A 13,311-nucleotide genomic window follows, 5' to 3' on the forward strand; every position below is an offset into this window, starting at 1 on the left:
TGTAGAATATATATATATATATATATATATATATATATACTGGACTGTCTCAGAAAATTAGAATATTGTGATAAAGTTCTTTATTTTCTGTAATGCAATTAAAAAAACAAAAATGTCATACATTCTGGATTCATTACACATCAACTGAACTATTTCAAGCCTTTTATTATTTGAATATTGCTGATTTAGGCTTACAGCTGAAAAAAACTCAAAAATCCTATCTCAAAATATTAGAATACTTCCTCAGACCAAGTAAAAAATAATTTTATAACAGCAAAACTAAATCAAACATTTGAAAATGTCCATTGATGCACTCAGTACTTGGTTGGGAATCCTTTTGCACGGATTACTGCATCAATCCGGCGTGGCATGGAGGCAATCAGCCTGTGGCATTGCTGAGGTGTTATTGATGCCCAGGATGCTTCGATAGCGGCCTTCAGCTCATTTGCATTTGTAGGTCTGGTGTCTTTCATCTTCTTCTTAACTATACCCCACAAATTCAGGTCAGGGGAATTAGCAGGCCATGGTCAGTGCACCAGTTACTGGTGGTTTTGGCACTGTGGGCAGGTGCCAGATCATGCTGGAAAATGAAATCCTCATCTCCATAGAGCTTTTCAGCAGATGGAAGCATGTAGTGCTCTAAAATCTCTTGGTACACAGTTGCATTTACTCTGGACTTGATGAAACACAGTGGACCAACACCAGCAGCTGACATGGCTCCCCAAACCATTGCTGACTGTGGGAACTTCACACTGGATTTCAAGCAACTTGGATTTTGCTCCTCTCCAGCCTTTCTCCAGACTCTGGTGCCTTGACTTCCAAATGAAATGCAAAACTTGCTTTCGTCTGAAAAGAGGACTTTGGACCACTCTGCAACTGTCCAGTGCTTCTTCTCCATAGCCCAAGTCAGACGCTTCTTCCGTTGTCTTGAGTTCAGAAGTGGCTTGACCATGGGAATACGGCTATTGTAGCCCATTTCCCGGACACGTCTGTGAACTGTGGCTTTTGATACCTGGACTCCAGCTTCAGCCCACTGTCTTTGAAGCTCCCCCAAATTCTGGAAGCGGCTCTTCTTCACAATTTGGTTAAGGCTGCGGTCATATCTCTTGGTTGTGCAGCGTTTCGGGCCACATTTTTCCCTTCCGACAGACTTTTTGTGGATATGCTTTGAAACTGCACTCTGTGAACAGCCTGCTCTTTGAGAAATTTCTTTTTGTGTCTTACCCTCCTGATGGAGGGTATCAATGTTGGTCCTCTGGACAGCAGTCATATCAGCAGTCTTCCCCATACTTGTGATTTAGTTTACTGAACCAAGCTGAGTGTTTTTAAGGCTCAGGAAACCCTCGCAAGGTGTTGAGTTAATTAGATGATTCAGGTGATTAGTTGAATAGCCTACTTGTATACTTTTTCATGATATTCTAATATTTTGAGATAGGATTTTTGAGTTTTCTTAAGCTGTAAGCCAAATTCAGCAATATTAAAATAATAAAAGGCTTGAAATAGTTCAGTTGATGTGTAATGAATCCAGAATGCATGACATTTTTGTTTTTTTAATTGCATTACAGAAAATAAAGAACTTTATCACAATATTCTAATTTTCTGAGACAGTCCAGTATATAATACAAATTTTATTTAGGGATGTTTATATTGTCAAGATTACATGTCATCAGCCATATCAAATAATTTAGTTAATCTCTGTGTCTTTTTACTAAGTAAAGTGTTATAACAGAGTAAAATAACATAAATTACAACTACAATTAGCCAAATGAGGCAATAATGTTTACAACATGGATAAATAGGAAGCAAGTGATGTACTTTGGAATTGATGCTACTTTTTGAAATCAAAATTAAAATTTTACAAGCCTTCAAATTACCCATCCATCCATTATCTGCACCGCTTATCCTCAGTAGGGTCGCGGGGGTGCTCGAGCCCATCCCAGCTATCTTCGGGCAGTGGACCCCCTGAACTGGTTGCCAGCCAGTTGCAGGGCACAGAGAGACAGACAAGTCACTCGCTCATTCACACCTAGGGATAGTTTGGACCAGCCAGTTAACCTGAAACGCATGTTTTTGGAATGTGGGACGAAACCGGAGTGCCCGGAGGAAACCCATGCAAGCACGGGGAGAACATGCAAACTCCACACAGGAAGGTTCGATCTCATGACCTTAGAACTGTGCCGCACACGTCCTAACCACTGTGCTGCCGTGCTGCCCCCTTCAAATCATCCAATTTCTGAAATGTATTTCTAGAGGAATGCTAAATCACAAGTTTAAAATAAAGAAAAGTGGTTTACGGAATGCTCTAGCTAGCCATATTACCCCGTTCTTGTGCTGTATTGCTGCTTTTAACATGATCCCAAACGGATCAAAGACCCTATGTCATAACAACGCCTGACACAGCGGCCATCTTAATGCAAGGAGATAATCTGTGTTTACACGATCGCCAATCTCAAGGAAGTTGCTTTGAAGGTAACCGATGGAAAGTCTCACAAACATTTCCAAGCCCCACTATGCTATCCTTTTTTTTCTTAAACAAGTTTTGACGTGTCGCCCGCAACAATTCGATAAAAGGCAACGACAGCTGGAAGTCGACGAGCAGCTCCGCACCAACTGTCGAAGGAATTACAATTGAAGTCAAACGAGACAGGAAATATTTTTCCCCCTTGACTCTCTGGAATTCAAGTCCGCTGAACACATTAATGCTGGAGAAAAATCACAACCCTCTTAGTATGAAAGTTTCGAGGTACATAAACTAGCTATTTATCAATGGTTAGACCTAGTGAAAAAGATAATTATGTGAGTACAGTTTTTACTCTGTGTAGTAGATAATACCCATTGACTTAAATCCATTCTCTTGGAGTGGAAATTCTTAGCAACAGGACTGACTCATTCTGTTACTTTGACGCAAAAAAATGAATGAATGGATTGAGGTTCCCCAAATTGGTAACATTAGCACATCAGCACGTGTCCACAGACAGATTTAAGAGGGCCTTACGGACCGATTTAAAATATCCTAGTAAATCAACTTACTGCAACTTTTTCACGATACAGATGCTCCCCTACTTACGACCATTCAAATTATGCAAAATGATAGATTCGAACATTTTTTTCGGAATGTCGAAAAATATCCGGACATCACTGTAAGTTCTATTTTTTTTTTTTATTGTGTGCAGCTTTTTCCGAGAAGAAAACAGTATTCTAGTGCTTCTTTCCGCCGTGTGGTGCTGTGAGAGGTCACCTAGCATCCACTCCGAAGAAGAAATCCGGCTTCTCCTTCCTGGTTCGTGTGTAATCATAACAACGTGTACTGTATCGTTAGCGAGCTAAGAACTTTGACGTTTTTATTGTTTAATATCTCGTGTATCGATTCAATATAAAGTGTAAAGAAGAGGCGAGCTGTTTCTTTTGAAATGAAAGTAGAATAAGAAAGCTTGATGCGGTTGAGAAAATGGTCGGGACGCTTTTTTTGGGCCACTTCTTGCCAAATAGGAGGACCTCTTGAAGCGCATCTAACAAAAGTAAGTTACATCTCACTTTATTTATCTTTATAGAGCATATTATTTTATGAAATGTTTATTTTTTAGTACAAAACATACAAAATATAGCACTGAAGCAACTTATGAATAAATTCAACTTACAAACAGAACCTAACTCGGTCGTAGGTCGGGCAGCGTCTGTACACATTTACCAAACACGCAAAATGTCCCTGGTTCGAGACCAGTGGAAACATTTGTTTGCCTGGAGAGGGATGGACGCCACCAGGCTGTACTTGACCAAAACACACCACAGGAAATGGTGGCCAAGCAACCCTAGTCATTAAGGGATCTAGATAACATATTACTAACATGGAAACAAAATGAGATTTTAAAATTGCATAGCAAACTGCCCTTCACACGCTAATCAGGAAGAAAAAGTAGCTCTCAGCTTCAAACAGGTTGGTGACCTCTGGGTTGGAGAGAACAAAACTAATCGATTAATCGCCAACTAATCCATTATCATGTTCTTGAAGATGGTGTCCGTAATTTCAAAATATTTTACTTGCTGATGCCATCCACTGTCTGAAATAATCATTCCAGCTTCTTCAAGCTGCTTGTAGGGTGCGTGCATGTACGGGTTTATCTTAGAAGCGCTCATATAAAGTCTTTTTTAATGTTTTTTGGGCTTTGTTTTGGCATTTGGACTGTATTTGAAAGTCCTTTTCTTACTTTCACCATTTTCATCCTGGATTAAATTAAACCGCAAGCACGCAAGTGAGATCAATCTTCTCTCAATACCCTTCCCCTCACGCCTACTCTCCTTCAGCGCAATGCGCTGCATGGCCATAACGCGGATGATAAAGGTACAATAAAAGCAAAAAAGATAGGAACGGTGAAAAAAATATATAACGGCTCTTTGGACTCAGTTGGGCATTATTAAAACACATACTTAATAGAGGAAATATTTGATTTCATACTTGTTAAGGACACTTCAAACTACGCACCCCACCTTTAGGATATAACTATTTTTATTTTCAATTACTCGTTTGGATAGCTTTTGTATTATAAGTTCTCTAAATCCTCTAAATCAGTGGTCGGGAAACTTTTTGACTCAAAGAGCCATAAAAGCAAACATATTTAGAATGTCTTTTTGAGAGAGAGCCGTACCATATATTTTAAGACAAACTTCAACAGAACTGCCAAATCCGCTCTCCAGACAATACCTATTTTTTCAGCATATTTTATATAACTGTTTATTGTTCGATAATGTGATTAAATCTATGAAATAATGATAGTGTCCCAAGTCAATATAAACATACCAATTAAAATTGGTCTCCTTCCCTCAGTTATTTAAAAGAGTGTTGAGGCTCATTTTGACCGTCATTTTAGTTCTTAACGGTTTTGACACAAGGTTCGAGCAAAGTTCTTTTGTAAAAGTGTCACAAAATACGGCAAACGATACGAATATCGTATTTACATTCAGCGCAGACTGAGAGAGCGAGGGGAGTGCTGTGTGCAGAGATCCGCCCACCTCTACTGCTCACCCGAATAAATTGCTCTGACTGGTTTGCTGTTGTTTTAAGCTGTTTACAGTTTTTCCTGTGGGTTTTCATCATAAAGTATCTCAACGGTTTCGCATGTACCAAAATCGTGATCTGACCTTCCAACCTAGGAACGCCACAGAGAAATAAGCAAAAGTTAAATTTTATCCATGAGCAAGCTTGCGAGCCAAAGGTTCCTGACCCCTGCTCTAAATTTTAAGTAATCAAAATTGTGTTTGTATACAAAATATTAATATATCTATTTGTCGAGTTATCTTTGTGTTAAAACCCAAACGTTTCACTGAGGTTGGTACAAAGTTTTACAGCCATATTTGAATACATTTAAAATGTTGCCCCAAAAATGTTTCATAGTAATGAGCCCTCAACTATTGACTAGTATGTGGTTCTCTTTAAATGCAATTTTTTGGAAGAATAGGATTTAGCCTGACTCCAGCAATTTGTTTTTTCCACTGTAAACCAAGGATCTACATTATTTTCGATTTTTTGAGACGGTGCGGGTCAAGCTAGCAAATAAATTGTACTGAATGTATTTTTATCGACAATGCGGCATTACATTAATTTTGTGATTTAGACTATGAATTTACTAAACAAAATTCATAATGTTTACAGGATCTATTGACAATATAATCAACACATTGTTCGATTATCAAAATAACTGTTTCATGCAGCACTATATGCAATGGTTGGAAAAAACACGTGTTGTAAACCTTTTGGTCGAATAATTCCTTTATGCTTCTGGCCAAACTCTGAAAATAGAAGGCGGAAATGCGCAGATTCTGCAGAATCTGGAATCATTTGAAAACCTCAAAACGTGGCCACGTAAACTCCCTTTTTGCATGTGCCCTGTTATGTGGCTTTTCTTTCTTTCCGAAACCTCCAACGCTTTGGCGGGAACTTAAATAAAGTGGTAACTCCCTCCCAACTACTCAAATCTTAGGCTCGCTTGTTTTCCCCATCATCTTTACGTCAACGCCGCACGGGAGGGGACACACCCCAAACAAAAATAAGTCTGAGCTGTTACATAAAATTAAATTGAACGCTCACTTAACCCGTCTTGTGTTTGATTCTCTAGCTCCGTGTCTTTTGCTTTTTTTTTTGGCGGGCTGAGCAGCATCTGTGTCACAGTGCTTACGTAATTGATTTAGAGCCGAGAATTTAAAAAGGCATTCTGGTTTTGTTCAATTTACATGATTGCATCCATACAGTAGCAGAAAATAAATCATGTTGATGTTATGTAATTTCTTAATTAAAAAATAGAGCTCATGTCATCGCAGTCTTCATGTCTTCTGCCTACGTTGCTTAATGTGGGCATATGGTGTTTTTGAACAATTGGCAAGAGTGTCGTCCACATTGCCTGCCAAGCTGTTATGTTTACCAAGACAACAAATGATGACGGAGAGGATGTTTATTTAGTTCTAGCATAGTTTGCTTGAAATTAAAATTTACTTTTTTGCAGAACTGTCATTTCAGTACTGAAGTATTCGTCAGAGGTAAGTTCAGTATCAAAGTAGACTAACATTATTACAACATTAATGGTAAACTAAAGACAAGCGTAGCAGTTTAAATTTTTTGTTGTATCCTTCTTGGGAAAATTGATCACAAGTTAGCTTTTAGAAGCAAATGGTGGTTATTATAAATACTAATAAGTTTCATGATATTAATTAGGAATGCAAAAATGAAATTTGTGCTTCAAAACAAAAAACTGAAAATGTGAAACACTTGGCGAGATAACAAAACAGCAACACCCAAACTAATGAAATGATCTGCATTTATATAGCGCTTTTCAAGTCAATGAAGACTTCCCAAAGCGCTTTACAATGTGCTTCACATTTCCCAATAGCGGCCTTGCAGCCATGTAAGGCGCTAACCTGATTATTGGGGGCATTAGGGGTTCAGTGTCTTACCCAAGGACACTTCGATATGTAACACGGAGGAGCCAGGATTCGGACTGCGATCTCTTGATCCCAAGACAAGCGCTCTACCCCCTGAGCTACTGCCGCCCCCGATTATTATGATTAATGAGCTTTTAAGATAGAGAGTAATGACAAAGGAGGAAAGAGGGAACTGATGATGATGATGGTAGTGCCATAGTTTGAGCAGTCCGATAGAAGAAACGAGTCACACTCTCAAAATTGCTTACGACTTTTCAGCTTACGAAAAACGGTAGATCTGAGCATTTTTTTCGGACATTGCTGTAAGTTAGATTTTGTATTGTGTGCACCTTTTACCGAGCACAGGACAGTACTGTAGTGTTTTTTCTGCCGTGTGGCGCTGTGAGAGTTCACCTAGAATTCACCCCGGAGAAAAAATCCGGCTTCTACTTTCTAGTTCGTGTGTAAACATACTACGTGTACTGTATCTCTAGCGCGCTAAGAACATTGGCTGTTTTTATTGTTTAATATCTCGTGCATCCATTCAATATGGTTGTTGTAAAATGTAAAGAAGAAGCGAGCTGTTTCACTTTAAATTAAATTGCAAAAAGAAAGCTTGATGCGGTTGAGAAAATGGTTGTATCACTTTTTTTTTTGTCCATTCTCGACCATGGAGGAGGACCTCTTGAAGCACATCTTCCAAAAATAAGTTAAACTTCACTTTATTTATCTTAATAGAGCATAATATTTTATTAAATGTTTATTATTTTGGTACAAAACAATACAAGTTATGTATACAAGCTTTAAACATACGTATCTAAACCTTAAACATACAATATATAGCACTGAAGCAACTTACGAACAAATTCAACTTAATAATGATTGTCCGGAACCTCTTGTTCCTAAGTAGGGCAGCGTCTGTAGTAAAGTAACAATGATACTAAAAAAAAAATATCCTTGCACATAGATCAGGGCCAGCCAATCAACTTCGGGGACACACAGACTTAAAGTCACACACAAATTATAACTGCTCAACTGTGGATAGTTAGCTCTGTAGTGCTAGCATGTAAACATTAACCAAAGCCTGGCTTGCCAGTGACAAAAAAATGTGCAAGCAGAGACACACAAACTTTGGAGAAAATGCCTTGTTGGTAAAAACAAAAATGGCAGGGTTGCCATTTTGACCTCAATCTCTTTTCTTCACGAATAAAAAAAAAGAAAAGAAAAATCAGCAGCCGCAATGTGTACATACTCCCCCTTTTCCCTGAGTGAAAGCCAGCTTCGCAAGGCTTCCCTCATTTTACACATGACGTAACCACAACAACAGTCTTCTAAGAGCCTTTATCAGTATCAGTTTTTCTTTCAGATGAAACCGAAAATACATGTTTGGTCATTTTGGGCAAATATCGGTGGCAAAAATGTGACTCTGTGGTTGTAAATCAAAATGTATAATTAGAGGATAGACTTAAGAGAAGAAAATAAAAAAGGGATTTAAACAAGATTCAAATCATGACTGTGAGGCAATTATTTTAAAGGAGTCGTGAAAAGTTGAATAAGTGCAGCAGTTAGAAATACTTTACAATGCAGCATTGTTTTTTTCTTCTTCGTAGAGTGGATAGTAAGGTATTTTTAGAGGGTTTATCATTAATATTCTGGCCTTCTAATTTATTTGTTTCATAAAATAGAAACATTAGTTATCAACCCGATGAAACTTTAAGGGGGGGAACAAACACAATGTTCATCTCATCTCATCAGCTGCACCACTTATCCTCAGTAGGGTCGCGGGGGTGCTGGAGCCCATCCCAGCAATCATCGGGCAGTGGACACCCTGAACTGGTTGCCAGCCAATCGCAGGGCACACGGGGACAGACAACTCACTCGCTCATTCACACCTAGGGACAATTTGGACCGGCCAATTCACCTGAAATGCATGTTTTTGGAATGTGGGAGGAAACCGGAGTGCCCGGAGGAAACCCACGCAAGCACGGGGAGAACATACAAACTCCGCACAGGAAGTCTGGAGCTGGATTTGAACCCACGCAGGAGGTTTCCATGACATGAACTGTGTCATATATAAATAACAAAATATGACTTTGGTGATTATTTTAACATAGTAATGCACACAAAAAAAAATCGAAATAATTGATCAATTACATGACTCCCTATTGGTGTGTGAGTGTGTGCGTGAATGGGTAAGTGTGAAGCACATTGTAAAGCGCTTTGGGAGGTCTTCATTGACTTGAAAAGCGCTATATAAATGCAGACCATTTACCATATACCACCAATTATCAAACTGACGAAGGTTTTAATCCTTGATTATTCATTTATAAACCTTTTATATTAGAGATGATTTAAGTCATGAGAATTTCAGCTTTTCAACAGTAAATACTCAGCAATTTTCATAATGGATGTCATTATTTCCCCCCCAAAAAATACACTGTCTTTGTGTTAAATCCTCATTAGCCTCAACAATATGTAGATTTGTTTTATTTAATGGGTAAAATGGAGCATAACTCAAAGATATTCTGTTCTAACGTTATAGTCTAGTAACTGAAATGACGATAACGCCAAGTGCACACCACTGGTCGTTTGGAATCGATTATAAATTACATAAAAAATGTTCAATGTTTAAACAACCACATTTGAGGCCATATTTACTTATTTCCTCCTAAAGTTTGCCTCTGGCAATCATTGACATTTTTCAAACTGACTCATTTTCCCCTCCATCACAGTAAAACGTTAACCTTAAATTTTGTAAAGGTGATTGAGGTGTAAAATCGAATGTACACTGTTATTCGTAAGTACTTTATAAGAGTAAAACGACGAATTATTTGTGCTATTAAGCTAAGCTAACGTGTTTGAATAAAAAAAAGGTCATTTCGATCGATATTTTGGCTAGTACCATAAAAATTCACTCTTTCTGAGCGGGAAAGTAACACAAAAGGGAGAGGGGGTGATATACTCACCGAAGTAGACCGTCTTCTCACATTTGGGACATTTTGAAGCCATTTTTAGAGAGAAAAGGTGATGTTTAATGGTTTGAATGGAAGCAACGTGCGTCTCCTCCACAGCTCACAACACAAGTGTCGTCACGTATACTCCAGCAGTTGAGTCTATTCCGCCAAACGCTGCTCATTTGCATAGCCCCGCCTAGCAAGTGGTGTTGCTTTCAAGTATATCGGGAAACTTTCACTTTAACGGCAAAAATAACATTTTGACGTAAAATACTGTACAGAATTGTGAACAGCCGCAAGTAAATGATAATGGTTGAATGAAAGACATAATTAGGTAAGGTTTGGCTGATTAAAAAAGAGAAATCATTCCTGCGTTTGTCTGTTGGCCTCCCTTGGGTTTCTTTCCTCACATGGTTAGTCTGTGACTTGCCATCATTTTATTTAATATTCTCATCTCATCTTATTAGCTGCACCGCTTATCCGCAGTAGGGTCGCGGGGGTGCTGGAGCCCATCCCAGCAATCATCGGGCAGTGGGCAGGGGACGCCCTGAACTGGTTGCCAGCCAATCGCAGGGCACACAGGGACAGACAACTCGCTCGCTCATTCACACCTAGGGACAATTTGGACCGGCCAATCCACCTGAAATGCATGTCTTTGGAATGTGGGAGGAAACCGGAGTGCCCGGAGGAAACCCACGCAAGCACGGGGAGAACATACAAACTCCGCACAGTAAGTACGGTAGCTGGATTTGAACCCACACTGGAGGTTCCCAAGACCTTAGAACTGTGCCGTACACGCGCTAACCACTGCGCCGCCGTGCTGCCCACTTTATTTAATATTAATTAGTTAATTTTATTCTAACTATTGTGTGTACACTTGCCGTTCCAGGTTGGGGGAATGAAAGGCGGGATATTAATTTCCTTATCGAACATTAAATGTTTTTGTAAATCACCTTTAGTTGCAGTTTGTATAAAAAAAGAATAAAAAGTAAAATGAAAAAAAAAGATGAATAATAACAGCCAATCCAAAAGCATTTGGTGTTTCATTTAAATAAGGGAAAAACAAATATACTTTAAGAGTTTTGTAAATGTTTGAAACACGTAAGCTGAGGAACAACATAAAACACAGATGTATTTATTATTTGTTTACTACAATGTTATAGTTAGAATTGGAACTAGAATTGTCTTGATTATATTTGTCTCCTAGAGTTGAGTAAAATGTTCGCCTTGCGTCAAAAAGCTTTGTCACCTTGTGAACCACTCAACCATTCGCCTGAGAAGAGACGTTGCTGAATTGTCATATTTATTTTTCTCCGGTCTGTTTGATGTTTCTTGTTTGACAATGGTGTCCTCTTGCTATGTTAAACTCTCCTCCCAACCATGTGACTCAATTGTTTGTAATAAAATAGGGAAGCTGTGGCAGTTCAGGCCAGATGTGAATAAGGCTTTGAGACTGAAACATCTCCTTATGAGAAAATAATAATGTCACTTGTCTCTCTTTGTGTGTTTTATTCAGAGGTGTGAGATAATAGACCTAACAAGAATAGGGTAGAATAGGATGGAATAGGATAGAATAGGGAAGAATATGATAGAATAGGATAGAATAGGATAGAATAGGATAGAATAGGATAGAATAGACACATCTTCACTGTCATTGCTTTTCTGCAACGGTTGCACTCCGGTTGGTAAAAAAATATACATGTAAAGAGTGATGAATCACAGTACGGCAACAAAAGACAGACAAATATAAACAAATACAAACGCCAGCCTGGTGAGCTAATAGCCTCTGCACTAGTGTGCGCCGCCATCTTGATTTCAATTCAGTTGATTAGAATTGAATAGAATAGAACAAAATTATATTGAATTGTCATTATTTCCATTCATTATGACATAGTATATATTGTTTAATAATGGACTTAAAAGATGGAAAAAGATTGAAAAAAAGGATATTAGTATAGATAGATAATATTTACAAAGTAGTGGTGGCAGTAGATAATTGATGATGCGACAGTGATTTGTACTTTATTGTTAGGATTTTATAAAAATATAGACAAACTTGAAGGTAACCAAGTTGACATTGAGAGAATTTGAAAGATGCTATGTGTGAGTTTACAGTATATGTCATTTATTTTTGTTTGCTGTTGCTATGTGACTTAATTGAACAGACTAGACAATGGATTTGAGGAAATGCTGAGGGGTAGGATTTAATAAGCTGCTACTTTTCCCCCACACAATTTTCAAAACATAGGTTTCTTGTTTTTTCATTGTTTGAAAATAAATGAAATGATTCATTACAAAACAATAATAACCTTAAAATGGACCATTGGAGTAGCTAGCCTACAAGGCTGTTATAAAAATTCGTTCTACATTCATTGCGGTTTTCTACAACTGCTGCAGAAGCGATAATTTCAAAATCATGTGAGTTGATTTGTAGAGCACATGACATGAGCTACTGAAACACTATCCTGGGCCTGATCCACCCTGGCTGCGGCATCTGGAAGGGGGTGGATGTTGTATGGAGACACGAAACATCCCGTGACTTCAGGATTCATCAGTTTGGGTGTGTCTGATTTGGATTATCAGGAGTGGTGGACATTATGTGGTGATGGAGCCTCTGTCCATCTGCCTTAGAAATAAAAGTGACCTTTTGGATGATTGTAGACTTGTAACTCTTTGCTCAAGTCAATAAACAAAGTTAACCAACTTAAGACATGTGTTTTTAACAAATGTTTAGTGACTACATTTACACATTTCTACCATTTCCCTGCAAACACTTGCCCCCGTTTGCAACAGACAGTTTTTAAAAAATAAAAATGAAATCACTGACAGAGATTTGATGAAATTAGAGTGAGATAGATAGATAGAGATAAATAGATAGAGAGAGATAGATAGATAGATAGATAGATAGATAGATAGATAGATAGATAGATAGATAGATGGATGGATGGATGGATAGATAGATAGCTAGCTAGCTAGCTAGCTAGCTAGCTAGATAGATAGATAGATAGATAGATAGATAGATAGATAGATAGATAGATAGATAGATAGATAGATAGATAGATAGATAGATAGATAGATACCAGCTTGGTAGCCTAGATGGTAGGGCGCCCGCTCTGAGACTCGGAGGTCGCTGGTTCAAACCTCGGCCGAGTCATACCTAAGACTTACAACATTGGTACTCATTGCCTCCCTGCTTGGCGCTCGGCATTAAGGGTTGGAATTGGGGGGTTTGGTCACCTAATGACTAAAATGGCTGCGCCCTGTTTGGCTGCGGCTGCATCGGCTCGCTACAGTTTAACTGTACGGGTCAGGTGTATCGACATTTCGTTCTGTGTGCATTGTTACAAAGAATGACAATAAAAGTAAATTCTTCTTCTTCTAGATAGATAGATAGATACTTAATTCATTCCTGTAGGGAACTTCACAAGGAGCCATGTGCAATGGTATA

At 38.5% G+C, this 13,311-nt stretch overlaps 1 protein-coding gene across 1 annotated transcript in view; it reads right to left on the bottom strand.

Moving 5' to 3' along the window:
- crip2 (cysteine-rich protein 2) overlaps positions 1-10,032 on the bottom strand; it is a 32,011-nt gene extending 21,979 nt beyond the window's left edge. Inside the window, exon 1 of the mRNA XM_088353849.1 lies at positions 9,876-10,032. Coding sequence (XP_088209975.1) covers positions 9,876-9,918 — 43 coding nt within the window. The 5' untranslated portion in view covers positions 9,919-10,032. The remainder of the gene's footprint in view (positions 1-9,875) is intronic.
- Positions 10,033-13,311: the final 3,279 nt, after the last annotated feature.

Source organism: Urocampus carinirostris, chromosome 15, assembly GCF_059441175.1.
Source record: "Urocampus carinirostris isolate Australia breed hairy pipefish chromosome 15, RoL_Ucar_1.0, whole genome shotgun sequence".
NCBI lineage: Eukaryota > Metazoa > Chordata > Actinopteri > Syngnathiformes > Syngnathidae > Urocampus > Urocampus carinirostris.